The 27448-nt window shown below is 44.8% G+C and overlaps 2 protein-coding genes across 6 annotated transcripts; both read left to right on the forward strand.

Moving 5' to 3' along the window:
• Positions 1 to 27448, forward strand: LOC113030130 (uncharacterized). 4 transcript variants are annotated; one of them, XM_026181292.1, is made up of 8 exons: positions 1 to 237; positions 2231 to 2322; positions 2464 to 3006; positions 17600 to 17666; positions 20553 to 20758; positions 20894 to 21011; positions 26827 to 27007; positions 27099 to 27448. In XM_026181292.1, exons 3-7 carry the CDS (start codon positions 2582 to 2584, stop codon positions 27004 to 27006), a joined length of 996 nt encoding a protein of 331 aa, XP_026037077.1. In that variant the 5' UTR covers positions 1 to 237; positions 2231 to 2322; positions 2464 to 2581; the 3' UTR covers position 27007; positions 27099 to 27448. The 4 variants fall into 4 exon arrangements, with proteins under 4 accessions (XP_026037077.1, XP_026037078.1, XP_026037076.1 ...); XM_026181293.1 differs by lacking the exons at positions 20553 to 20758; positions 20894 to 21011; positions 26827 to 27007; positions 27099 to 27448 and adding exons at positions 19107 to 19312; positions 19442 to 19533; positions 19675 to 19788; XM_026181291.1 differs by lacking the exons at positions 17600 to 17666; positions 20553 to 20758; positions 20894 to 21011; positions 26827 to 27007; positions 27099 to 27448 and adding exons at positions 3342 to 3547; positions 3727 to 3844; positions 4115 to 4283; positions 4391 to 4725 and having other exon boundaries at positions 9 to 237; positions 2464 to 3073.
• On the forward strand, positions 9025 to 13311 carry LOC113030140 (GTPase IMAP family member 7-like). Of its 2 annotated transcripts, none has more exons than XM_026181305.1 (2): positions 9025 to 9135; positions 11733 to 13311. In XM_026181305.1, the coding sequence occupies exons 1-2, from the start codon at positions 9111 to 9113 to the stop codon at positions 12548 to 12550; spliced, it is 843 nt and encodes a 280-aa protein (XP_026037090.1). In that variant the 5' UTR covers positions 9025 to 9110; the 3' UTR covers positions 12551 to 13311. The 2 variants fall into 2 exon arrangements, with proteins under 2 accessions (XP_026037090.1, XP_026037091.1); XM_026181306.1 differs by having other exon boundaries at positions 11736 to 13311.

Below are 27448 nucleotides of genomic sequence, written 5' to 3' on the forward strand. Positions count from 1 at the left end.
TCACTTTGACATGAGTAAAAAAGTTGCTTCAGTACTTTAACTTTTACTGGAGTATTTTTTACCACAGGTATCTGTGTGTCGTTAGAAAGTCTCGTCGGTTATGATCTGGGGACGGAAAGAGGATTTCCGTTTGGAGGAGGCGGAGGGAGTAAAAAGGTCAAGCTGTTCACAGATGTTGAGGAGACGCGGACAGTACCGGTACTTTTGGTTTTACTGCGTGAAAGGAGCAGAGCGCAGGTAAGCGAACACTGATAATACTAAAGGAAAGCTTTAGTGGGGTCGTTGGTGTGTGGCCTCAGCTTCACACGGTTAACTGGTAATAATGTAACAGCGCGTTTGTAACAGTGACTTTCTGATGTGTAATTAAACAACATTCATTACTTTGACGATGAGCTACGAGATCACATGTAGTGAAAGGCCTGTTGGGATGAACTTGTAATAAAATACATGTTTGGACTTGAGTGAGCAGAGAGCTCCGAGTCATCTCAGCAAAACTTTATTATTTACTTTTCGCTACTTCCTCTTTCTGTGCGTACGGCCCAATCACGTATTCGGTACGTTCATCAGCCGGTGCGGACTTTACAGCAGTTTCGACATCGCGGTACTGAACTGTACTGCCTGGGCTCTTTTGTTTAAGCCGAGGGAGACAAGACACCTCTGCCCAGCGTCCTGCTCGCAATCGGTCAGTCTCTGGACAACAAACTGGACGCCCAGCGTCCCCGACTGTACCGGGGAGACAGAACGAAGGACTCAGGCAAGAAAAGGGGAGGAGTGTGTGCTTCATGGTTAAGTCTTTGTGGGCTATGCATGTGTGTATCTTAAAAACGCACTGCACTCAGACCCTCCAGCTGCTGACCTTCAGTTAAACTCTCCTTCAGCTGTTTACATCCCCCCACGTGGTGATAAAGCTATGGCTATGGACGACCTGTATGACGTCATCAGAGGACTTGATTACAAAAATCCTGAAGCTGCCTTTATTGTGTTGGGAGACTTTAACAGAGCCAACATGAAGAAACGTCCCTACAGCAGTGATCAAACACTGGATCACTGCTACAAACCCCTCCCCCGTCCAGCTTTGGCAGAGCATTGTCCCATACTGCTGCTGCCTGCATACAGACAGAGGCTTAAACAGGACAAAACAGTTTCCAGGGTCATTTACAGATGGGACAGTGAGGCTGAGGGCGTCTTACAGGCCTGCTTTGAGACAGCTGACTGGCAGATATTTGAGAATGCTGCTGATCGCAACATCAGTAAATTCATAGACTCTGTTATAGGCTATACTGGAAACAAGCATGCAGCGTTCAGTCCACCGTGTCTCTTGCAGATGAGCTCAACAAATTCTGCACTCGTTTTGATGCAGAAAACATAAAGCAGGTCCTTTTCCCTCAGGCAGGCAGTGAGGCTGTAACCTTAATACTCGAAATAGAAGATGTGAGATGGTCTTTCCAAAAGGTCAACCCAAAAGTTGCCTCGAAGCTCGTCGACCTCGGGCTGGAAACGTCTCTCCTGAACTGTGGGTGGTGAGAGTTGGTAAGCACACCTCCTCAACACCTATTTTAAACACAGGGTCGTGTGCTTAGCCCCCTCCTGTGTTCCCTGTTCACACACGACTGTGTTGCTAAACATAAGTGCAACACCATCATCAAGTTTGTGGATGACAAAACCATCATAGGCCTCATCACAGACAACGAAGAGACGGCCTGTAGTGGAGGTGATGGCGCTGTACAAGTGGTGTCTGGATAATAACCTGTCTCTCAATGTCAGCAAAACAAAGGAAATGATAGTGGACTACTGGAAACGACCAGTCGGGGAACACCAGCCCATCCACACCAACGGTGTCAAGGTCCAAAGGGTCAGCAACTTCAAATTCCTTGGAGTAAATGTCACCGAGGACTTCTCCTGGACCTTCCACACGGACACCGCAATCATGAAAGCTCATCAGCGACTCTACTTCCTGAGGAAGCTGAAGAAGTTTGTCATGAACGCCAACATCACCTCAAATTTCTACAGGTGTGCGATCGAGAGTTTGCTGACGAACTGCTTTACAGTTTGATACAGAAGCTGCTCTGCCAGCAGCCGCAAATCACTACAGAGGGTGGTGAAGGCACACACACACACACACACACACACACACACACACACACACACACACACACACACACACACACACACACACACACACACACACACACACACACTTCATTTCTTATCATACTGTCTGTGTTTCCAGCTTCATCAAAGAGGAAATCTTCAGCCTAATCATCAAACTTAGAAAGCGCGTCTGCCTCCTGGATCCAGCTGCGACAAAGCTCTCAGGCTCCTGTATGTGAGTTCCTATAATTAGTAATCACCCCTGGGTGCTTTAAGAAATCTTGTCCCGTGACTCACACCAGTGCTGATCATGCTGATTACAACAACAGTGTGTTATTGTGTGTGTGTTCAAAGATGAACTTTTATTTCCAGATAACCAGCCGATGACACTGCCTGACTTATACTGAGCTGTCAGAGCTGCTCTCCACATCAGCAGAGTGACACTGACGGTCTGGACGGTCTGTTTGATCGACATCATCCAAATCGGATCATGCAGAGACAAGGAAACGTCAAAGAACAAAAACATTATAAAGCGAGGCATTTAAAGCTGAATGATTTGAAACAGGAAGCTCAAGATACTCATTTGTACAAGAAGTACCTCTACAAAGACGACATCCCTCCGTACCCCGGACCTGGAGAGGTTTCACTTGAGTTTCATGTGTCTCGGCTGAAACACGACACATACAGATTAGAAGAGATCAAGAATGACGGAGGCTTCAAGGATCCAAAGAGCGGCTCAGAGGATCCAGACAGACTGTCCCTGGTGTGGTGGAGTCTGGCTGTGGCACCAGAGGAGATCCAATCAGCTGAGAGGAGGCTCCTGGAGGAGGCCTTCCCAAACTGGACTGAGGAGCAGGCCCGGCGGAAGCAGGGCTTCCTGGTGGACTTTGCCTCCTCTCCAGCCTTCAGTGAGAAGTCCAGGTATGGATCGTACCGCTTCACCTTCACGGTGGAGGAGGTGCTGGAGGCCTACAGCAAGCAGGTACGGACTCCTTCAGTGTAAATTAACATTAATTAGCTCAATGAAGATTTTTAAACTTGATTTTGTCAGTGTAGCCCCTCAGACTGAAAAAGCTCCCTGACTCCTTCATGTAATCAATGATTTTCTGTTTTAGCTGGTCAGCTTCACCTCAGTGGAACATTTTGTGTATTATGTGTTTGGCTGAGACGTCTGTACAACGTCCCGGCTCACTGATGAAGCCCGGTGTAGCTGGTGTGAGTCTGTCATCAAAACATGGTTTTTTTTCCAGTATTGCTCCGGCCGCCCGCCCGTCATGCGTGTTCTCAGGACTTCCCTGTACAGACAGGAAGTGATGTATGCTGTGCTGGTCCACAGCTCAGCCAATGACGGGCTCTTCTCTGAGTATCCCATGCTGAATGACCCTCCGAACACCATCTGTGCTTACAGGGACGGACGCTTCACCTGGAGGCCCGAGGCCATGTGTGAGACACACAAGTAAGAAACAGATGTTACACACACACACACACACACACACACACACACACACACACACACACACACACACACACACACACACACACACACACACACACACACACACACTCAGACAACATTTGGTGGATGTTCCTGATCCTTTAACACTGTCAGCTGATTCAGACGCTGCTTCCTCTCAGATATGTGCTTTTACAAAGACGTGACAAAAACCTGATGGAAGCTTGGGGGCCGATTCAGGATCCACAGTTTTATGTTTGGGACCACGTCGCCATCGCCCTGCATGTGGAGGGAGGACAGGTACCTTCACTGCTCCTCCTCCTCACACACCTGCAGAAACATCAGCAACATTATTGTGTTTAATCATCGTAAAGCTGGAGGAAGCTTTTTGATTCTTGTCTTTCTGAGTTTTTGGTCTTTGTGTGTTTCTGCCAGAGCTGGTGTGTTTGGAGGTTTGATGAATAAATGATGTTTACTGTAAATAAACTTAAACGTTTCAGTTGTGTTTTTGTAGGTTTTTTGTGTAAAACTGTTGCTCGTCTTTTTCTCTCTGTTCATTTTCTTTTCCAGGTGCTGAAGTTTGATTCTGATGATCTGAGAAAGAACCTCACGTTCTGTGAGTGTGACGCTGTGACAGTCACACCTAATTCTGACTTTCAACATTACCAGGATGCTCAAAGCCTCGTCACTCGTTTGTGGCCACTGAAGAAGGAGGTTTCACTCCAGCAGAGAATCAGAGGTAATAAATCAATAATCAATAACAGGCTGACTTCCTGCTTCACCTCCTGACACAGCCGATGAGCTGTGAGCTGTAAACGTCTCCTGATTAACCTTCTTCATCAACAGGCTCTACAGAGTGAGGCTTTCTGTGGAGTTTCTCCACCTTTATTCTCCTTTTCCTGAGCGACTGCAGCATCACCGGCTGCACAGTGAACCACGGTGGAGGTTACACAGAAGGCAGCAGCCGAGAGGAACGAACACAGAAAAACTCTTTGATGTGACTTTTTTATTCCATTAGTTTATTAAAGGTTTATTACATGAATTTCCAAAGTGCACAGCAAAAGACCAAAGACAGATAAAACATAAACATGTGATCATGTGTTTTACTGCACTCTGTCCTGTCTGTGTGTGATGTGTTCATGTGACTGAATCAAAGACTAATTACTTTGTACACACAAAAAGTGGACAATAAAGTTGTTTTGGATATTTTGTATTTTGGGTGTTTTCCGTGGTGTTCAGGTGCCTTTGCTGCTCCTCCTCCTCACTCTTCACACACCTGAAGCTTTTCACATCAGATCATTTGTTGCTGTCTTTGTTAAATCAGTCCAACGTGTCACTAAAAGTGCTTCGAACGACCATCTACTCCTGATTCTGAAGAGATCTGAAGCACATCAGCAGAGTGTCTGACAGATGACATTCAACTAAAATGAAAATAAATCTGTAACCTGAAAAGGAACCCAGAGGAAACCGTTTCCAATCTTTCATTTAAACCATCATTTATTTCAAAAATAAATACAGTGGCTTGTAAAAGTATTCGGCCCCCTTGAACTTTTCTACATTTGGTCACATTACAGCCACAAACATGAATCAGTGTTATTGGAATTCCAGGTGAAAGACCAACACAAAGTGGTGCACACGTGAGAAGTGGAACCAAAATCATACATGACTCCAAACTTGTTTGACAAATAAATAACTGCAAAGTGGGGTGTGCGTAATTATTCAGCCCCCTTTGGTCTGAGTGCAGTCAGTTGCCCATAGACATCGCAGTCCAAAGAACACACCAGACCGGTCAGGGATAAAGTTATTGAGAAATTTAAAGCAGGCTTAGGCTACAAAAAGATTTCCCAAGCCTTGAACATCCCACGGAGCTCTGTTCAAGCCATCATTCAGAAATGGAAGGAGTATGGCACAACTGTAAACCTACCAAGACAAGGCCGTCCACCTAAACTCAGGCCGAACAAGCAGAGCGCTGATCAGAAATGCAGCCAAGAGGCCCATGGTGACTCTGGACGAGCTGCAGAGATCTACAGCTCAGGTGGGGGAATCTGTCCACAGGACAACTATTAGTCGTGCACTGCACAAAGTTGGCCTTCATGGAAGAGTGGCAAGAAGAAAGCCATTGTTAACAGAAAACCATAAGAAGTCCCGTTTGCAGTTTGCCACTAGCCATGTGGGGACACAGCAAACGTGGAAGAAGCTGCTCTGGTCAGATGAGATCAAAATGCAAAACGCTGTGTGTTGTGGAAAACTAACACTGCTCATCACTCTGAACACACCATCCCCACTGTCAGATATGGTGGTGGCAGCATCATGCTCTGGGCGGGCTTCTCTTCAGCAGGGACAGGGAAGCTGGTCAGAGTTGATGGGAAGATGGATGGAGCCAAATACAGGGCAGTCTTGGAAGAAAACCTCTTGGAGTCTGCAAAAGACTTGAGACTGGGGCGGAGGTTCACCTTCCAGCAGGACAACGACCCTGAACATAAAGCCAGGGCAACAATGGGATGGTTTAAAACAAAACATATCCATGTGTTAGAATGGCCCAGTCAAAGTCCAGATCTAAATCCAATCGAGAATCTGTGGCAAGATCTGAAAACTGCTGTTCACAAACGCTGTCCAGCTGTCCTGGACCCCCACCAATTCGCATACCGCCAGAACAGGAGCACAGAGGATGCAGTCTCCATCGCACTGCACTCTGTCCTCTCACACCTGGACAACAACAACACCTACGCCAGAATGCTGTTTATAGACTTCAGTTCAGCATTCAATACAATCCACCCCTCACAACTCATCAGGAAACTGACAGACCTGGGCATCAGTTCCCTCATCTGCAAATGGTTACTGGACTTCCTGACCAACCGCCCCCAACATGTCCGGCTGGATAACCACTGCTCATCTACAATCATGATGAACACCGGTGTACCACAAGGCTGTGTGATGAGCCCTTTCCTCTACTCCCTCTTCACCCACGACTGCAGACCTGCTGATGGTTCCAACACCATCATTAAGTTTGCAGATGACACCACGGTGATTGGCCTCATCAGTGACAACGATGAGGCCGCCTACAGGGAGGAGGTGGATCGTCTGGCTGAGTGGTGCGACACAAACAACCTGCTGCTTAACACCGAGAAGACCAAGGAGCTCATCGTGGACTACAGGAGGAATGCTGACCCACATCCACCCATCCACATTAAGGGGACGGCTGTGGAGCGTGTGAGCAGCTTCAAGTTCCTGGGAGTCCACATCTCCGAGGATCTCATCTGGACGACCAACTGCTCCAAGCTGGTCAAGAAGGCTCACCAGCGCCTCTTCTTCTTGAGGACTCTGAGGAAGAACCACCTGTCCTCAGACATCCTGGTGAACTTCTATCGCTGCACCATCGAGAGCATCCTGACCAACTGTATAACAGTCTGGTACGGGAACTGCTCTGCCTCGGACCGGAAGGCGTTGCAGAGGGTCGTGAAAACTGCCCAGCGCATCGCCGGAGCACCACTTCCTGCCATAAAAGACATCTACAGGAAGCGGTGTCTTTTATTACAGTTAATACTTGTACAGCTGCTGTTATTGTGTATATATTTATTTATATTTAGATTTCTTCATACATTCTTATATAGTTCTATACTGTGTATTTTGTTGTACAGTTATTTTATTTTCAACTTTAATTTATATATTTTATCTTATTCTTCCCAGTTAAATTTACCCTTCATTCTAATTTGTGTTGTACAGTTATTTCATTTTTAACCTTAATTTATATTTTATTCCTTCCTAGTTAAATTTACCCTTTTTAATTTTTCATATTTATTTCCTATCTTATTCATAGCCTTTTCCTTTTTTGTTTTCTTTAGGTCACGAGCAGTTGTCCAAGCATTTCACTACATATCGTACTGTGTATGACTGTGTACGTGACAAATAAAATTTGAATTTGAATTTGAAAAGGGCTGGGAAAATCATCAGAGACCCCAGTCACCCATCACATGGACTCTTCACCCTCCTGCCCTCTGGGAGGCGCTACAGGAGACCACCAGGTACCGGAACACCTTCTTCCCCACAGCTGTCAGACTCCTGAACTCTGCCTCCTGACATCTGACCCACGTTAAAACATGGACTGAACATACACACACCCACAATGGACAACTGTACCCTCAAACACAATAATAACATGGAGTGAACCACCACTCACAACCACCAGCACTTTATATAGCCTCTGTAGAAACTATCTACACCCTCACTTATCTTAACTGCACTACTGTATAGCTCTGTGTAAATAATCATTCTGTACATTCGATAATCTTTAATCCTACAACTGTTTACAGCTTGCATAGTTCCCATTTCTGTATAGCTGTATATCTCAGATTCTGTAAAGTTATTTATTTCATATTCTGTATAGTTTTTCATATTTATATCCTGTTCATATCCTGTACATAGCTTGTACATCACTACAGCCTGTACATACTTATAGTTATAGAATATTCACAACATACTTCATACCGTGTACATTATAACATACCATAATAGACCCATTTCTGTAATATACTTACATATCTATATTATTGCTAATATATATTGTAATATATCTATATCACTAAAGCACTTCTGGATGGATGCAAACTGCATTTCGTTGCCCTGTACCTGTGCATGTGCAATGACAATAAAGTTGAATTCTATTCTATTCTATTCTATTCTATTCTATTCTATTCTATTCTATTCTAATCTGACTGAGCTGGAGCTGTTTTGCAAAGATTTCAGTCTCTAGATGTGCAAAGCTGGTAGAGACAGACCCTAAAAGACTGGCAGCTGGAATTGCAGCTGCGAGGTGGTTCTACAAAGTATTGACTCAGGGGCTGAATAATTACGCACACCCCACTTTGCAGTTATTTATTTGTAAAAAATGTTTGTAATCACGTATGATTTTCGTTCCACTTCTCACGTGTGCACCACTTTGTGTTGGTCTTTCATGTGGAATTCCAATAAAACTGATTCATGTTTGTGGCTGTAATGTGACAAAATGTGGGAAAGTTCAAGGGGGCCGAATACTTTTGCAAGTCGCTGTATAAAACAAAAAACGTTCCTCCTTCAGGTCGTCTTTTTCACTGGAGCTAAGGAGCCGAGCTACTACTGAACTACAACCAAAATAACTGAATGTAAATATGAGGAAACCAACACAAAATACTTCTAAAAAGGCACAAAACTGCAAAAAAACTACAGCAACATAAGACTGAAACAGAAACGTTAAGGAACAGAAACTGAAAGTGCAAAACTCCTGATCTGTCCAGGATCATGATCATCTGTTAGGTCAGCGTTTCCTGACCGCACAGGTTTAATATTGCTGACTGCAGATTTCGTTCATCTCACAGGCTCCTACGTCTGCTTGAATGTGCTTTTAAGACCAGGCAAACGATCAATATCAGATGACCTGATTGATGCGACGTGAAGGAAGCTTTTAAAACTGTGACAGAGCTTTGCTGCAGAAACACAGAGCACTGCCAACGAGGCGGCTGAAGGAAGTCACGCAGCTGAGAGGAAAGCGGTCTGCAGCAGAACATCAGCAGAGACAAAGTAAAAGGCGAACATGGACAGCAATCCTGCTTCACCCTGTGAGTAATTTATAACTTTTATTGTTGTATAAGAAATCTCAGGTTCATATAAAGTTTTTATAAGGAGAATATGAGCTTTTGTATTCATTACATTGATGAATTCATTGTTTTCAGGCAGCTGATTTCTCTTTGTGAATGTGTTTGTGTGTGTGGTGCTAAAACTGCTCTCTCTCATTCTGTTCTATAGTTGTTTCACTTTCCTGTTACAGCCAAATGTGCTGTAACACATTTTAAACAAATGCAAGTGAATTCAACACTGAAAAGCTTTTGTGACAACAAAGCATAAAATCCAACAGTTAACAACCAAATGAACTGTATTTAGACAAAATGAAAACTCTTTCATGTATTGGTGAAAATTTCAGGGAGTTTTTATTCAGACTGAAGCTGCTCCACCATTACAACCAGTGAGTAGATCTCACAAAAACAGACGACCTGAACATTAAAGTCAATTTATTTGTTGCTGTGTGAAGGTGTGTGTTACGTGCAGTGTTGTAATGTGTCAGAGGACCTGTATGTGTAAAACCCTGCTTTACTCAGCACTCGTTGGTCGGACCAGAGAAAAAATAAAAACTGTCTTGGCTGCATCTCAGAAGGCTGCAGCGGTTTGATGCTGACAAAATCTTCGTCCTTAACAGGAAGAAACCTCCATCAGAACCAGGCTCAGGGAGGGGCGCCCACGTGCCGTGAGCGGTTGGAGTTGAGTGGAGGAAGACAGGAAAAAGACACGCTGTAGAAGAGAGCCAGAGATCAATAATAAGAAATGATTAAATGCAGAGAGGTGCATAAACATTTGTGTCCCTCCCCTCAGAGGGCGGCCCCTCCATGAGGCTGAGCTCACTGCTGAACAGAAAGTGTTCTGTCTGCGTGTTATCAGCTACTGACTCATGCAGGAAAGTCCTGATATCAGTGAAAGGAGTAGAAAAGGGGTGTCAAACTCAAATACACAGTGGGCCAAAATTCAAAACTGGAACAAAGTCGCGGGCTAACATTGACATTTATTGAAATATATTTATTCCTCCTGATATAAGAATGAATCTTTTCTTATGGACACGTTTTGCTGAAAAACTGAATATGGAACAAGCAAAGCTTAATACTAAACAATATATATATTAGCTGTATAATACCAGTAAGCCAGCTCTGATAGTAATTTGGTATGGCTTCGCGGGCCAAATGTAATTAGGCTGCAGGCCAAATTTGGCCCGCGGGCCAGAGTTTGACACCTATGGAGTAGAAGGAGACGTGAAACAGCTGGGCTTATAAAACTGCTGCGTCATCTGTGTAGCAGTGATATCATTTCATGCTGATGAATAATGCCACTCAGAGGTGTGATTACCAGTGTTGGTCAAGTTACTTGAAAAAAGTAATCAGTAACTGATTACTGATTACTTCCCCCAAAAAGTAATCAGATTACAGTAACGCGTTAAAAGTTACGTGTTGAAAAAAGTAATCAGATGCCTCTCGGCCTGGGGCTCGGTCGCTCTGGCGCTGCTGGCTGCCGGCAGAGCTCACGGGCGCGTCACTGCAACTCCCCCTGGCTTCTGCTCCGCGGCTGCTGGGCGAGCCCTCATCTGGGACTCTCCTCAGCTCTTACTGGAACAGTGGCGCGGCTGCCCCTCTGTGGGTCTTCCTTGGTCTCTTGTGTTCTGGGGGCCTCTGGATGTCTGGAGTTTTGATCTCCTCCATACCTGCTTCATACCCTGGAGGACGGGGCTGTGGCTCCCCCACACTCCCTAGCAGATCGTTACATGGAGAAACCTTTGAAATGCAAGCATGCTGATCCACACAGGTGTACACATGGGTATTCACAGACGCGGACTACAGCTTTCTTGGCTGCTGCCTCAAAGCACATTGTGCGCTGTCTATCTTGCGTGCTGCACAATATCGTTTATTATTTAGTATCTACTGATATCTACTGCTAGCTAGTTTATTGTGATGGTGCTGTTTTTTCTTATTATGTTGCTCTTTGTTGTTTGCTTTCTCCTGTTTTTTTTCTCCATACAGGTGACCCAGGAGTTTTTTTTTGTTTGTTTGTTTGTTTGTTTTTTTCTTTCTTCCCCCCTTCTCACCGTCTCTTCTCCCCTTTGGTTTTCTCTCTCTCCCTCTCTTTCTTTCATTCTTTCTCCCTGTCCTATCCCCCAGTCATGTCTGTCCCGTTTGTAGCAACTGAAAATAAAATAAATTCATAATTATAATAGAGGTCAATCAAATGGACCAATATGGCAAGGCCATGATGATCCACTTGGTAAAATAAATCCGCTTGGCATCTTTCTTGGCCTTAAGACAACAATTCTGATGCTAAAGATCCAAACGGGACAAAAAAAAAAAAAAAAAAGAAAAAAAAAAGAAAAAGAAAAAAGTAATCAGATTACAGTAACGCATTACTTGTAACGCGTTACTGTAATCTGAAATTGAAAAAAGTAATCAGATTATAGTAACGCATTACTTGTAACATGTTACTGTAATCTGATTACTTTTTTCAACGCGTTACAAGTAATGCGTTACTGCCCATCTCTGGTGATTACTAATAAAGTGGATGTGGAATGCTTCTCTTTGGAAAACCTCATCGATGACATGTTGATCTTCTTCAGCAGATGCAGCAGATGATCTCAGGATCGTGATGGTTGGGAAAACTGGAGCTGGGAAGAGTGCAGCAGGAAACATCATCATAGAAAGAAGAGTTTTTAAATCCACTTCGGCTTCGTCTTCAGTAACAGCAGAGTGTCAGAAGGAAACATCAGAGTTTGGGGGTCAAGCACTGGCTGTAGTTGATACTCCAGGTCTGTTTGATACCAAACTATCTCAAGAGCAGGTGGTGAAAGAGATCAGTAAGTGCATCTCCTTTGCTGCTCCTGGTCCTCACGTGTTCCTGGTTGTGATCCAACCAAACAGATTCACCAAAGAAGAACAAGAAACAGTGAAAATTATTCAGAAGATATTCGGAGATGAAGCGGCACGCTACACTATGGCCTTGTTCACCCATGGAGACGATCTGGAAGCAGATGAAGTCAGTGTAGAAGATTTAATTGGTGGAAATAAAGAACTCAATGACTTCATCAGTCAGTGTGAGGGAGGATATCATGTTTTTAACAACAGACAAAAGGATTCCTCTCAGGTCAAGGAGCTGCTGGAGAAGATCAACACAATGGTCCAGAGAAACGGAGGAAGCTGCTACAGCAAAGAGATGTTTGAAGAAGCTGAGAAAGCAATAAAAGCAGAAATGGATCGACTCCTGGAAGAAAATCCAGAGATGTCAGAAGAAGAAGCCAGAAGACGGGCAGAAAGAGAAAACGAGTTCAACAGGGCTTGTTTGATAGGGGCGAGCGTTGGAAGCATCTTAGGCCCACTGGGAGCAGCACTGGGAGCAGGACTGGCAGCTGCAGTTGTAGCACTGAAAAATAAATGTGTCACACAGTGAAGGTGAAGAATGAAGGTTCATAATCTACGTATTTCCACCTCAGAGTTGGTATGCAGACGACTCAGCACTATACTCAAAATTAACTCAGTGGAATAGAACAGAAATATATCCCACTATTATAAATACACAGCAGTATATGGCCACATCAGACCTATAATGGAATAATTCTAGTTAACCCTCACATGTAGATTTAGGTGGTCAGAACTTCACTGCATGGTTTTGCACAGCTATGCATGTTTAGATGGCTGAGAATAAAAGAGGAGCTGAGACGTCCCAGAGTTGACTGTGAACTGTGGTGTTTGATGTGTGTCTGTTCTGCTGTGTGTAGTAACAAATACTTTGACCACAGCTCTTTGCAGACTTTATTTATGTTTTAATTCCACGACAGAATGCAAACAGCTTGTTGATTGGATGAGAATCTTGGAGCTGCACGAGCAAAATGTAACTATGTTCACTAATAAAGGTCATGTTTACTGTGTGTTTCCATTTATGCATAAATCAATACACTTGTGATGTAAATGAGTATAGTAATGTTAATGTAGTCCTGTTGCATACTGAATACTGCATGCTGCATTGTTCATGGCTGCATGAGAGCGAGGCTCTCCTGCTGGTACAGCAGACATTACTGTCTCTTCATGCTGGAGGTGGGACATAAATTCCCACTGTGGGCGAGCCGTCACTCTGACCAGCTGCTGCTGAATGTGTTCCTTGTGTTTGGACCACACAGTGTGTACGAACAATAAAGCTTTGCAAAATTCTCAACACTGTGTTTATTACTAAAGTCATAGCTTATGTCGTTCCAGCGGCGGGTCTGTGCTAGACAGACCAATGAGTGGGACATGGAGGTACTGTAGGTGGGCACAGTAGTAACAGAAAGTCTGTTTGAAATTTCTATGTTAAGTTATATATTATTTTAATATATATATATATATATATTAAAAAAAACACCCAGCACGCCCCTGCGGGCGGTTTATCCTTCAAGCTCGGGTCCTCTACCAGAGGCCTGGGAGCTTGAGGGTCCTGCGCAGTATCTTAGCTGTTCCCAGGACTGCGCTCTTCTGGACAGAGATCTCCGATGTTGTTCCCGGGATCTGCTGGAGCCACTCGCCTAGCTTGGGAGTCACCGCACCTAGTGCTCCGATTACCACGGGGACCACCGTTACCTTCACCCTCCACATCCTCTCGAGCTCTTCTCTGAGCCCTTGGTATTTCTCCAGCTTCTCGTGTTCCTTCTTCCTGATATTGCTGTCATTCGGAACCGCTACATCGATCACTACGGCCGTCTTCTTCTGTTTGTCTACCACCACTATGTCCGGTTGGTTAGCCACCACCATTTTGTCCGTCTGTATCTGGAAGTCCCACAGGATCTTAGCTCGGTCATTCTCCACCACCCTTGGGGGCATCTCCCATTTTGACCTCGGGACTTCCAGGTTAGGCACAGATGTTCCTGTACACTATGCCGGCCACTTGGTTATGGCGTTCCATGTATGCCTTGCCTGCTAGCATCTTGCACCCTGCTGTTATGTGCTGGATTGTCTCTGGGGCATCTTTACACAGCCTGCACCTGGGGTCTTGCCTGGTGTGATAGACCCCAGCCTCTATGGATCTTGTGCTCAGAGCTTGTTCTTGTGCTGCCATGATTAGTGCCTCTGTTTCAGTCCAGCTTTGTCCAGCCACTGGTAGGATTTCTGCTTTCCTCTATCTGCCGGTGGTACATACCGTGCAGGGGCCTGTCCTTCCATGATGGTTCCTCGTCTCCCTCCTCTTTCTACAAAGAGCTTAGAAATGAGTTCAATGAAATAAATAAATAGTCAGTTAAGAGAACTGAGACACAGAGAGATGATGGGAAGGAGAGGCATGGAAACATAAGGAGAAGAACATAGGAACAGAAAAGGGAAAGAAGACACAAGGACACACACATAAACAGACACACAGAGGACAAACACACAAGGGGAAGCTACTAATCAAGAAACTGATCTCAATAAACTAAGCAAACTAACTTTGTGTGATTCAGTCCCATGAAAATGCTGATAGTTTAGCTCAGGATAAACAGGTCAGCTTGTGTTGGGCTGGTGCTCAGTGTCCTAAATAACAGATTCAAGCTGACAGCGTTCATCAGAACTTAGAAGTGAATAACATTTGTATTCTCATGTACTAGTATTCATTTTTTTACACAGCAGAAGTTACCTGTGCATAGGTGGTAGAATAGTTCTTCAAGGAGCTGCTTTCTACTTTTTTACTCTGAGTACATTTCAGTACTTTTTCACTTTTACTGAAATGTTGGTTTAACTGTAGTATCTGTACTTCTACGTACAGAATGTGCACTTGTGCCACCTCTGCTGGTCAGTCTGCGGTTACTGAGGTTTTTTCATCCTTAAAATTTAGTACACAAAAGAATCTTTTTTTCCCACAGGTTCAAGATCTTGGAGTAAATAAAAGAAAAGTAAACTCATGAATTATAGATAATAGATAGATAATAATCTGCGGACGGAAAGAAAAACAGACACTCGTGTTTCTCTCTGGCTGTGGGCGACAGTCAGCTGATTTCAGTTTGGAGGAGGCGGAGGAAAATGGTGGAGCTGTTTACAGATGTTGAGGAGAGGAGACACGGACGTTACTTTGGTTTTTACCGCATGGAAGGAGCAGAGCTGCGTTCAGCTGTTGTGTTCGTAGGTGAGCAAACACTGATGATAATAAAGGAAAACTTTGTTTGTGTTGGTGTAGGTGGCCTCAGGTTTGTACTGTTAACCGGTAATTATGTAACAGCGAGTTTCAGCTAATGATAGAGAAACAAATGACTTTCTGGCGAGTAATTAAATTACATCCATTACTTTGACGACGAGATCACAAGGAATAAAAGGCCTGTTGGGAAGAAAGTATAATAAAAATAAGTGTTTGGACTTCAGTGATCACTGAAGTCCAAGTCCAAGTCCCGAGTACTCGGGATGTGTGTTAGACTGTTAAAGCAGAAAGTTCTTACTGGGAGGACACAAATCCCCCTGGGCCTGCGCCAGGAAACCTTTGTGTGAGGTGCCGTGAATAGTTTAATCAGTAAACACCACACAGAGTTGTTAATACTTTGTATTAGTCTTTGAGTGGGTTTGCAGTAAAGTTTTTTGCAAGCATGCACGAAGTCAATAAGTGAGTGCTTTTTAAAAAAAGTTGTCCCCGGTGTGACAGGGGGAGGGATACTAACGCTGTCGCTGTTTCACTGTTACTTTGATATTTACCATAGATCAGCGGTCTCCAACCTTTTCTGCGCCACGGACCGGTTTTTTATTTATATTTTCACGGACCGGCCTTTAAGGTGTCCCGGATAAATACAACAAAATAAAACTAGCACCGGTACCGAAAAAAAGACAATTTATTCATAACACATGTGAACAGACCCAGGGAAACCGAGTTAACGATAAAACGATAACAAAATAACGCTGAAAACCGATAAAAACTCTGAAAACCAAACATTTCACACCTGAGCCTCAACTCCCGCGGCCCGGTACCAAACGACTCACGGACCGGTACCGGTCCGAGGCCCGGGGGTTGGGGACCGCTGCCATAGAACGTAAATGTCACCCTTTTTAACTGAGTAGTCCAAAATCAGTCAAATCCACAGTAATCTGTCATACAAAGTCAAGGAAAAAAAACAATATTTGGGGATCTACTCTTGCTGGGTTCAGTTAGGATCGTAAGGAGACTGGCAGTGGTAACTCAACTTAAAGAAGGAATATCCCTCCACTCAGAATGAGACACTGACAACAACTTAAAGGGAGAAAAGTGATTTGAATGTATTCAACATTTAAATGGTCCGAAACATAGACATGAACAAAACATTTAAATCAATTCAAACATGTAAATCTCAACAATGTACAATATATCACTTAAAGTGTCCATAAATGTATCAGGTAGGCTGTCCCTTTCAGTTCAGTGCACTTAGTATTCAGTGTTCTTAGTAAGTGTTAATTGTCTTTAGTCACTGGTTTGCTTTTTTTGATGTTAAGTGGAATCAGATCTGACCCCAAAAAAAGAAAAAAGTAACAACATAAAGTGTCCTGAGATCTCAGAAAAAAAACGTTAATCCAAAAAAAATTGCAAATCGTTGTATCCTACCACCCTCCAAGAAAACAGGTGGCCTTCAGATTGAGAACGTCCTTTCTAGGCACCTCCAGTGGCATCCAGTCCTTAGATGGCACCGCTCGGTCCTTGCAGCAGATTTCTACCACATAAAAAAACCAGCCAGGATATTCTTCATAGAAACATTAATTCCGTAGCGCAACACGTTACAGGACTGAATATCCACACAGCTTTGCGCATCTAGCTCCGTGCAGGCGGATGCAGTGAAAGAAAGTCACCACGCACGCGTTATGGTGCATTCACGGTACATGGGAAAACTCAGCATTTAACAAAACAGTAACACTTCAAATTAAAATAAAACAGAATACAATTGGCAATAAAATAACCATGGGTTACATAAACATACCTGTGACACTCACAAACCCACACCTGAGCCTTCATATGTGATCTGTCCTCATTCGTCCTGCGCTCGTTTTCTAATCATATTCATTGGACAGGTTACATAAAGATACTGAGGCGTCAGAAACAAGGGAAATAATGTTGTTTCAGGAAACGTGAAACTCCTGCGGCTGTTGTTGTCATTTCAGAAAAAAAAGGGAAGAAATGTTTCCGCCCGGTTTCGAACCGGGGACCTTTCCACGACACTACGGAGACGCACCATTTGTCGTGAAAGGTCGTGTCACAGGTGTCAAGCTGAGGGTGGCAGCTACTATCCCTGCAGGTGTGTGTACTTGCCTAAAGGTTTTGAGCGCTGGTTTCTCCTTATAGATCAAATCAAACACACTGAGAGCTCCTCACCTCTGCACAGCAGCGTGGACTCTGTGGATCTCAGCTAATAGCTGAGCAACTTTCTTTGTGTCTTTCTTTGGTTTTATTGAGAGATGTTTTTCCTCTTTTTGCTGCTGTGACAGGGTCACTTTCCTAATCATACTGTCTGTGTTATACTGACTTTGCCTCGTCTCCAGCCTTCAGTGAGAAGTCCAGGTATGGATCGTACCGCTTCACCTTCAGGGTGGAGGAGGTGCTGGAGGCCTACAGCGAGCAGGTACGGACTCCTTCAGTTTAAATGAACACTTACAGAAGAGCTTAATGCTGTTTTATCGCAGGAGACAAACTTTCATGTGGCACTCTGAGTTTGCTAAAGGAAAAATGTTTTTAAACTGCTCAGTCCGTCCATCACATCAGACTGGAAGAGAGCAAACTGCAAAGACAAAAGTCACGTGACCAATGATGACCTGATACTGTCGATCTGTGGGGCCACCACCCTGGATCAGCTCTGTCCTAATCCCCACTTCAGGTGTTGACCCACCAGGACTCCCAGGGTCCTGAGTAACTAACCAACCACACCTGTTAACAACAGCTCCCCTCTAGGTCGGTGCATTTGGTAACTAACTGGCTTAAATTTCATGGCTCTGTTACTTTTAAAGGGCTGGAGGATCCTGTAAGAGCCATTTATTTGACCTTTACTGTTTCACAAAGGGGTAAAAAGGACATTTGCACAGTTTAATTTGCAGCATATTTCATTAAAACAATTTAGCAGGAGCAAAGAAAAGGCAGAATAAAATAACAAAACAGTCAGAATATTAATCAGTCAAAGCACTAACGTGCTCTGAGCTAACGCTGAATTTGTTCTGATGTTTGGAGGAGAGAGGCTGGGAAGAAGAGCACAGCTGGATCCAAAGATGCACTGTGTTTGGTGCTGGGTTGAAGTCTTCTTGATTCTTTAACACGGCAAAAATGAGCCGAGAAAACGCAAAAAAAATACCGTTTGAAGCCCACAGTCTTGGGTGGCTGCTGCCCCTCTGACATAACTTGCTGTAATTTGTGACTGTGAGCTACCCAGGCTGAACCTTCAGAGGATGCAGGCGTGAGAGGAAGTAACCCTGCACAGCCTTTCAGTGCGAGGCCTGTCTTTGAATCATTTCATTGATCACATTTTCTTATTGTTTTTATTATTTAAACTAAACTTGCTCATTTTTAACTTACCTGGTATAGTCTGATCAGTATTAAGCAATTAAGATTAATTATCAGCAGAATCACACATGAATCTGTTTAACACTCAGTACCATTACTTTTACTTTTACTACATGTATTATGATGGAGACGCATTTCTTATCTTTCACATTCCTGCAGTCACACCTGCTGGATCACATTTACACGCACAACATCCACAGATTAGAACAGACATGTTCTCTCATCAAACTAAACATATTCATCAAACTTATGGTTCAATCTTTGATTAAGAATGAAGATGATTTATTAGCAAAAGCACACCAAGCTAAGCTCTGTTTCTGTATGGTTTCAAACATATAAGACAGGACGTCAGGCCTTTCTACCCTCAGATGCACTGAGAGGTAAGCCGGGGACTTCAGTCTCTCTACTCTAACCAGCTGTGTCTGTCTACCTCGACCTCTCACTGCTCATGTCTCGAGTTACTGATTCACAGTCAGTGAGACGTCCACCTAAACCAGTTTTGTTCTCTCAGTTTTGCTTTCGCGCTGCGCCCGTCATGCGGGTCTTCAAGACTTCCCTGTACAAACAGGAAGTGATGTACACTGTGCTGGTGCACAGCCCGCACGATGGCGAGCGCTTCACCAAGTATCCCGTCCTGCCCGACGAGCCCAGCAACATCTGTGCTTACAGGGACGGACACTTTACCTGGAGGCCCGAGGCCATGTGTGAGACACACAAGTAAGACACAGATGTTACCACACACACACACACACACACACACACACACACACACACACACACACACACACACACACACACACACACACACACACACTTCATTTCTTATCATACTGTCTGTGTTTCCAGCTTCATCAAAGAGGAAATCTTCAGCCTAATCATCAAACTTAGAAAGCGCGTCTGCCTCCTGGATCCAGCTGCGACAAAGCTCTCAGGCTCCTGTATGTGAGTTCCTATAATTAGTAATCACCCCTGGGTGCTTTAAGAAATCTTGTCCCGTGACTCACACCCAGTGCTGATCATGCTGATTACAACAGTGTGTTATTGTGTGTGTGTGTTCAAAGATGAACTTTTATTTCCAGATAACCAGCCGATGACACTGCCTGACTTATACTGAGCTGTCAGAGCTGCTCTCCACATCAGCAGAGTGACACTGACGGTCTGGACGGTCTGTTTGATCGACATCATCCAAATCGGATCATGCAGAGACAAGGAAACGTCAAAAAACAAAAACATTATAAAGCGAGGCATTTAAAGCTGAATGATTTGAAACAGGAAGCTCAAGATACTCATTTGTACAAGAAGTACCTCTACAAAGACGACATCCCTCCGTACCCCGGACCTGGAGAGGTTTCACTTGAGTTTCATGTGTCTCGGCTGAAACACGACACATACAGATTAGAAGAGATCAAGAATGACGGAGGCTTCAAGGATCCAAAGAGCGGCTCAGAGGATCCAGACAGACTGTCCCTGGTGTGGTGGAGTCTGGCTGTGGCACCAGAGGAGATCCAATCAGCTGAGAGGAGGCTCCTGGAGGAGACCTTCCCAAACCGGACCGAGGAGCAGGCCCGGCGGAAGCAGGGCTTCCTGGTGGACTTTGCCTCGTCTCCAGCCTTCAGTGAGAAGTCCAGGTATGGATCGTACCGCTTCACCTTCACGGTGGAGGAGGTGCTGGAGGCCTACAGCGAGCAGGTACGGACTCCTTCAGTGTAAATTAACATTAATTAGCTCAATGAAGATTTTTAAACTTGATTTTGTCAGTGTAGCCCCTCAGACTGAAAAAGCTCCCTGACTCCTTCATGTAATCAATGATTTTCTGTTTTAGCTGGTCAGCTTCACCTCAGTGGAACATTTTGTGTATTATGTGTTTGGCTGAGACGTCTGTACAACGTCCCGGCTCACTGATGAAGCCCGGTGTAGCTGGTGTGAGTCTGTCATCAAAACATGGTTTTTTTTCCAGTATTGCTCCGGCCGCCCGCCCGTCATGCGTGTTCTCAGGACTTCCCTGTACAGACAGGAAGTGATGTATGCTGTGCTGGTCCACAGCTCAGCCAATGACGGGCTCTTCTCTGAGTATCCCATGCTGAATGACCCTCCGAACACCATCTGTGCTTACAGGGACGGACGCTTCACCTGGAGGCCCGAGGCCATGTGTGAGACACACAAGTAAGAAACAGATGTTACACACACACACACACACACACACACACACACACACACACACACACACTCAGACAACATTTGGTGGATGTTCCTGATCCTTTAACACTGTCAGCTGATTCAGACGCTGCTTCCTCTCAGATATGTGCTTTTACAAAGACGTGACAAAAACCTGATGGAAGCTTGGGGGCTGATTCAGGATCCACAGTTTTATGTTTGGGACCACGTCGCCATCGCCCTGCATGTGGAGGGAGGACAGGTACCTTCACTGCTCCTCCTCCTCACACACCTGAAGATTTCCACATCAGGGATATTTTGTTTGTTTAATCATCTTAAAGCTGGAAGAAGCTTTTCTCTCCACTGGAGGAGAATTTTTCTCTTTCTGAGTTTCGCAGGCAACAAATTAATAATTGAAACTCAGTTTCTTGTCTTTGTGTGTTTATGCCAGTGTTAGGGTGTGTTTGGAGGTGTAAATACTGTCACGAGCAGTGCGAGGATGGATGTAACACAGCGGGAGTCACACAGGGCAGGGCCTTCTAAAAGAAGGAGAATTAGCTATGGAGTGGAAACTGAGGCAGGGAGTCTGTAAAATGATAGGAAAGTTTATATTGGTTCATGAACTTGAGCAGCAACAGAGGGGAGGAAGCGCTCTGTGGGAGTCAGAGAATTGCGGGCCTCCAGGGTTGAGGTGATTGATGGTGGAGAACTGGAGGGCAGGCAGGTAAGTTCCATTTCTTTCTAGGTAATTATCTAAAAAAAATTTGGAGTCGTTGTAAAACAGCTAACTGATCATCTGCAGAGGAATGGCTTACTTGAAGAGCATTAGTCAGGTTTCAGAGCTCATCACAGAAACAGCTTTAGTGAAGGTTATAAATGATACAAATGACAATATATTAGGCATGGTACTACAAGGGGATTGGAAAAAAATATCTTATGGCGTCTGACAGTGGACTCATCTCATGTGCAGTGGTTTGTATCATGTCTATCTAATAAACTCCAATTTGTTCATGTAAATGGAGAGTCCTCTTCACACACTAAGATTAATTATGGAGTTCCACAGGGTTCAGTGCTAGGACCGGTTCTATTTACATTATACATGCTTCCCTTAGGCAGCATCATCAGAAGACATAGCATACATTTTCACTGCTATGCAGATGACACCCAACTCTATCTGTCCATGAAGCCAGATAACACACACCAATGAGTTAAACTGCAGGAATGTCTTTTTTTTTTTGCACCTGTCCCATTTGGTTCTTTAGCCATCAGAATTACTGTCTGAAGGCCAAGAAAGATGCCCAATGGATTTACGTTACTAAGTGGATCATCACGGCCTTGCCGTAGTGGTCCATTTGATTGACCTTTATTATTATTATGTTGTTATTTTATTTTCAGTTGTTACAGACGGGACAGACATGAATGGGGGATAGAAAAGGGAGAAAGAAAGAGAGGGAGGAAAAGAAAAACAGAGAGGACGAGGGACAGTGAGAAAAACCACTTAAAAAAATCACCTGGATCTAGGGCTGTTCGATATAACGATATATATCGGATGACGATATAAAAACGTCTATCGTTTCATTTTATGCTATCGTTTGTTTCGTGGTGTCGCAAAATAAGCTGTTTACGGCAATATTTTTTTCATGGTTTTGATGGTCACTGTAGTGGTTATATTAATTTCTTAAAGTTCTCTTATATTTAATATAACCACACTACAGACGGACAAGCGCCTGTTTTTATGCGTTGTCGTTAGCAACAACGACGGTAACACCATCGCGTGTCCGCTTGTTTATGTTCCACATAAACCTTTCACAATAAAGCTCAAGATCCTGTTGAGACTTTTCAAAATAAACTGAATCACGTGAAAGAGCAGATTATTTAGGATGAGAAGTAAAAAAAGAGCCGTCAGGTGCTAAAAAATAAACCTTAGACTCAAACGTTAGAACAGGCTTTTCCCCGCAGCACGCCGTGTAATAAATACTCACAAAGGAAACGGCGGCCGTTACAACTTATGTCTAAAAATGTATCGTTTCATGCATCGGTTAAAACACTCGACTCCAGCTACACGATGCCCAGCTGGAAACACTTCCCGCAAGTCGAGCTGCCCGAGATTCACAGAATTTACAAAAAAGTTTTATATCGTTATCGGGACGATAGTTGTCTTATATCGGGATATGAGATTTTGGTCATATCGCACAGCCCTACCTGGATCACCTGTTGAGAGAAGAAAAAACAGAAGAGCAAACAAGCGAAAAAGAGAGCAATATAATAAACACAACACCATCGCAATAAACTAGCTAACAGTAAATAACAGTAGATACTAAATATTACATGTTATTGTGCAGCACGCAAGATCGAGAGCACACAATGTGCTTTGAGGTAGCAGCCAAGAAAGGTGTAGTTTGTGTCTGTGAACACTCTTGAGTACACCTGTGTGTACACTTGTATGCGTGAGCGCGTTTGTATTCAAAAGGTTTCTCCATGTAATGATTTGCTAGAGGGTATGGAGAGCTATAGCCCCGTCCACAAGGCATGAAGCAGGCATGGAGGAGATCCAGGCCCCAGACATCCACAGGCCCTAGAGTGTTAGAACCCAAGGAGTACCAACAAAGGGGTATCCATGCCACCCTCCTGGGAAGAGCTGAGTAGAGCCCCAGGCTAGGAGTCACCCAGCAGTCACGGAGCAGAAGCCAGAGGGGGCTGCAGTGACATGCCCACAGGCTCTGCTGGCAGCCAGCTGTGCCAGAGTGGACCAAACCCCAGGCCCAGAGGCCAGAGGCCCAAGGGCCCCCCAGGCCCCACCGGGATACCCATACATACCCAAGCGCCCAGCCCCGGGCACCAAGAACCACCAACGCACTGACACCTGAGGGCATCATCCACCGACAGGGAGGGTTGTGGGGGGAGATAGGCCTCCATACCTTGGAGGGCCTGAGATGTTCCCAGAGGGGTGGCATCTCAGACCCGACCTCACACATAGACACACACATAAAGACACACACAGACACAAACGTGCATTTCCACCCTCATGCACACATATACAAATACTTGGCACTCACCCAACGTGGAGACAGACATAAACAGACACTGTACACGCAATCACACTCCCCAAACATACGTTATACCCCAAGTTCACGCACCACCACCCCCAGAAGGGGAAACCACACCTAGACCCAGGAGATGTTATCCTTTTCCCTGGGGTGGAGACAAGCAGACCGCCCCTGGCCCTGCAGTAGCACGGAGGCCCCAGATCCCAGATCCCAATTGGACGGCCAACTCCTCCCGCCCCAATGGCTAACAGAGAACGGGTGTGTGTGAAGACCCCAAACCTCCCTCCGCCTTCTCATATGGAGTGTTGCTGTATGCTGTTCTAAAGTGCATTTAAAACACGTAAGGGCATGGTGCTGCTGCCAGAGAGCAGCAGGTTTAGCACGGCGCCTCCCGAGAATCCTCAATGTCTACATGCATTTAAAATTGAAAAGTGGGCACCGGCGCCAGAGGTGAGGTTGAATACACAGTCCATACTCTGGACGCTGTATAACATGCCCACCCCCAAGGCCCTCCCCTGCACCCTAGTGACACACCTGCAACCTAAGGCCCTGCATGTGTGGGTGGTTGTGGTGGAGCGGGAAGAGGGAGGGAGCTGAGGATGGGGAGGGGCTACTTGCCCCTCACTGGGGCCAGCTCCCCCATTGACCCCAGTAGGCACCCCCGCTCTCTGGAATCCACCAACGTCAGGGGGCCCAAGCCCATGCGGACCGGGGCCCACAGCAGCAGCACCGCCCCGCCCCACACAAGCCAGGGCAGCCCACCCGGCCCCAGCGCAGAGAAAACTTCACCCACCCCATCATCCAATCATCTCCCAGACTACACAAGACAATAGACACCCAGGCTGAATTCATTCTCCACCTCTCTTATATCTCTCCCTCCACCTGCAGAGTGAACTCCTAGAGAGCAGAGAACTTCTGCAAGGATGTAACAACCTCTCCAGGGGTCTGCAGGAATGTCTTAAGACATAAAGACCTGGATGGCCTCTAATTTTCTGCTTCTAAATTCAGATAAAACTGAGGTTATTGTATTCGGCCCTGGAAATGTTAAAAATATGGTATCTAACCAGATTCTTACTCTGGATGGCATCACCTTGGCCTCCAGTAACACTGTGAGGAACCTTGGAGTCATTTTTGACCAGGACATGTCCTTCAATGCACATATTAATCAAATCAAATCGAATTCAAAATCCTGCTCCTCACATACAAGGTCTTAAATAATCAGGCCCCATCTTATCTTAATGACCTTGTAGTACCATATCACCCTATTAGAGCACTTCGCTCTCGCTCTGCAGGCCTACTTGTTGTTCCTAGAGTATTTAAAAGTAGAATGGGAGGCAGAGCCTTCAGTTTTCAGGCTAAAGCATATAGTTAGGGCTGGACCAGGTGATCCTGAATCCTCCCTTAGTTATGCTGCAATAGACGCAGGCTGCTGGGGGATTCCCATGATGCATTGAGTTTTTCCTTTCCAGTCACCTTTCTCACTCACTATGTGTTAACAGACCTCTCTGCATTGAATCATACCTGTTATTAAACTCTGTCTCTCTTCCACAGCATGTCTTTATCCTGTCTTCCTTCTCTCACCCCAACCGGTCGCAGCAGATGGCCCCGCCCCTCCCTGAGCCTGGTTCTGTCGGAGGTTTCTTCCTGTTAAAAGGGAGTTTTTCCTTCCCACTGTCGCCAAAGTGCTTGCTCATAGGGGGTCAAATGATTGTTGGGTTTTTCTCTGTATGTATTATTGTAGGGTCTACCTTACAATATAAAGCGCCTTGAGGCGACTGTTGTTGTGATTTGGCGCTGTGTAAATAAAATTGAATTGAATTGAGTTGAATTAAGGAGAGAAATAGTTCAGCTTACCCCCAGGTGGCAGGCAAACCATGCAGGTTTTCTCCAATGGATGAAAACAGAAAAGGCAGCTGTATGTATGTAGCAAGGGTTGGGGGATCCCGAGCTTGGATCAGGATCTCCTTTGTAGGTGTTGCTGGATCACAGACTCGATATCCCAGGTAAGACTTCCAACAGCGCAGGTGGCAGACAGGAACGCTCTGACTCCAACTGGTCTGTATCCTGGGAATACTGGCGGGAGAGAGCTTCAGGTTTTGGATTCCTGGACCTGGAGCGATAAGAGAGAATGAAATGGAACCGACCAAAAAGCAGAAACCAGCGGGCTTAGTCAGTGTTCAGTCTCTTAGCTGAATGGAGATAAACCAGATTCTTGGGGTCCATCCAGATGATGGACGGCTGCTCAAGCCAGTGACTCCACTGTTAGTAGTTCCGCATAACTGATGGTAGAAGTTTGCGGAGATGTGTTGTAGCTATTTCCGTGAATCTGGGATGGGCCATTCAGTGACTGCACACACCTTAGTGGGATTGATCTTCACCTGCCCTCCAGACAAACCAAAACTAAGAAAAGAGACTGTAGCAGTATGAAAGTCACACTTCTCTGCCTTCACATAGAGACAATTCTCCAGGAGTCATTTTAAAAGGCAACAGACGTGGACCTGATGCCCTACCTGTGTCTTAGAGAAGACCAAAACATTGTCAAGATTGACAAAAATGAATACATGCATAAATTCTTTAAGCACATCATTAACTAGGACCTGGAAGACAGCTGGAGTGTTGGTGAGGCTGAAAGGTATAATTAAATACTCAGTGTCCAAGCAGGGTGTTAAAAGCTGTCTTTCATTTGTCACCCTCCGGGTGCAAATGAGGTGGTAAGCATTTCAAAGCTCCACCTTAGTAAGCTGGCTCCATGAAGTGATTTGAAGACAGAGATAATCAAAGGCAGGGTGTACTTATTTTTAACATTGATTTCATTTAATCCATGATACTCTATACAGGCCCTCAGTGTCTCTCTTTGCAACAACACCTCACCCACGGGCATGACAGGGACATCAGTGAAAATGAATAAATGAACATGTTTTCTGTAAATAAAACAAGTGTCTCAATTGTGTTTGTACTATAGTTTCATTTTGTAGGTTTCATGTGTAAAAATGTTGCTCGTCTTCTTTCTCTTTGTTCATTTTTTTCCAGGTGCTGAAATTTGATTCTGATGATCTGAGGAAGAACCTCACATTCTGTGAGCGTGACGCTGTGACAGTCCCTAAATCTGACTTTTATACTTACGAGGATGCTCAAAACCTGGTCACTCGTTTGTGGCCCAACTGGCCCTCCCCACTGGAGAAGGAAGTTTCATTTCAGCAGAGATTCTGAGGTAATAAATAAATAACAACAGGTAAAGCTGCTGCTTTACCTCCTGACACGTGAGCTGTAAATGTCTCCTGATTAAACTTCTTGATCAATAGATGCTGAAATGGAGGCTGAAGAGTCCCCATGGTGAGACAATTGCCTCAGTCTGAGCTCTGCAGGGTCTTCACACTTTGGTCTTTTGTTTACTTGTGTAACATCGGCTAACATGGTGCCATTGTGTGTGGCGAGTCATCTACTGCTCTCAATTGTAATTGTGTTTTTGCTGTTGTTCCTGTTTTTCGTGATGTCAACTCATTACTGATATATGATCACAAAAACCTCTTGGAGCTTCGTCGGTCTGCTGCAAAAAATCTTCTGCATTGCCAAGAAGAAAGACATGATTCCTTACCCCTGCTCTTGGCTGGAGTACTGGCTTACTAGGGGTGCAACGATACACAAAATTCAC

This window comes from Astatotilapia calliptera, chromosome 10 (genome assembly GCF_900246225.1).
Source record: "Astatotilapia calliptera chromosome 10, fAstCal1.2, whole genome shotgun sequence".
Lineage (NCBI taxonomy): Eukaryota > Metazoa > Chordata > Actinopteri > Cichliformes > Cichlidae > Astatotilapia > Astatotilapia calliptera.

Bases quoted from the DNA above. Each gene is read 5' to 3' on its own strand.
- LOC113030130 (XM_026181290.1), top strand. From the start codon at position 19,793: ATGCAGAGACAAGGAAACGTCAAAAAACAAAAACATTATAAAGCGAGG. The intron at 20,285-20,552 runs GTACGGACTCCT...TTTTTTTTCCAG, and splicing joins TGGAGGCCTACAGCGAGCAG to TATTGCTCCGGCCGCCCGCC. The intron at 20,759-20,893 runs GTAAGAAACAGA...GCTTCCTCTCAG, and splicing joins GCCATGTGTGAGACACACAA to ATATGTGCTTTTACAAAGAC.
- LOC113030140 (XM_026181305.1), top strand. From the start codon at position 9,111: ATGGACAGCAATCCTGCTTCACCCT. The intron at 9,136-11,732 runs GTGAGTAATTTA...CAGCAGATGCAG, and splicing joins CAGCAATCCTGCTTCACCCT to CAGATGATCTCAGGATCGTG.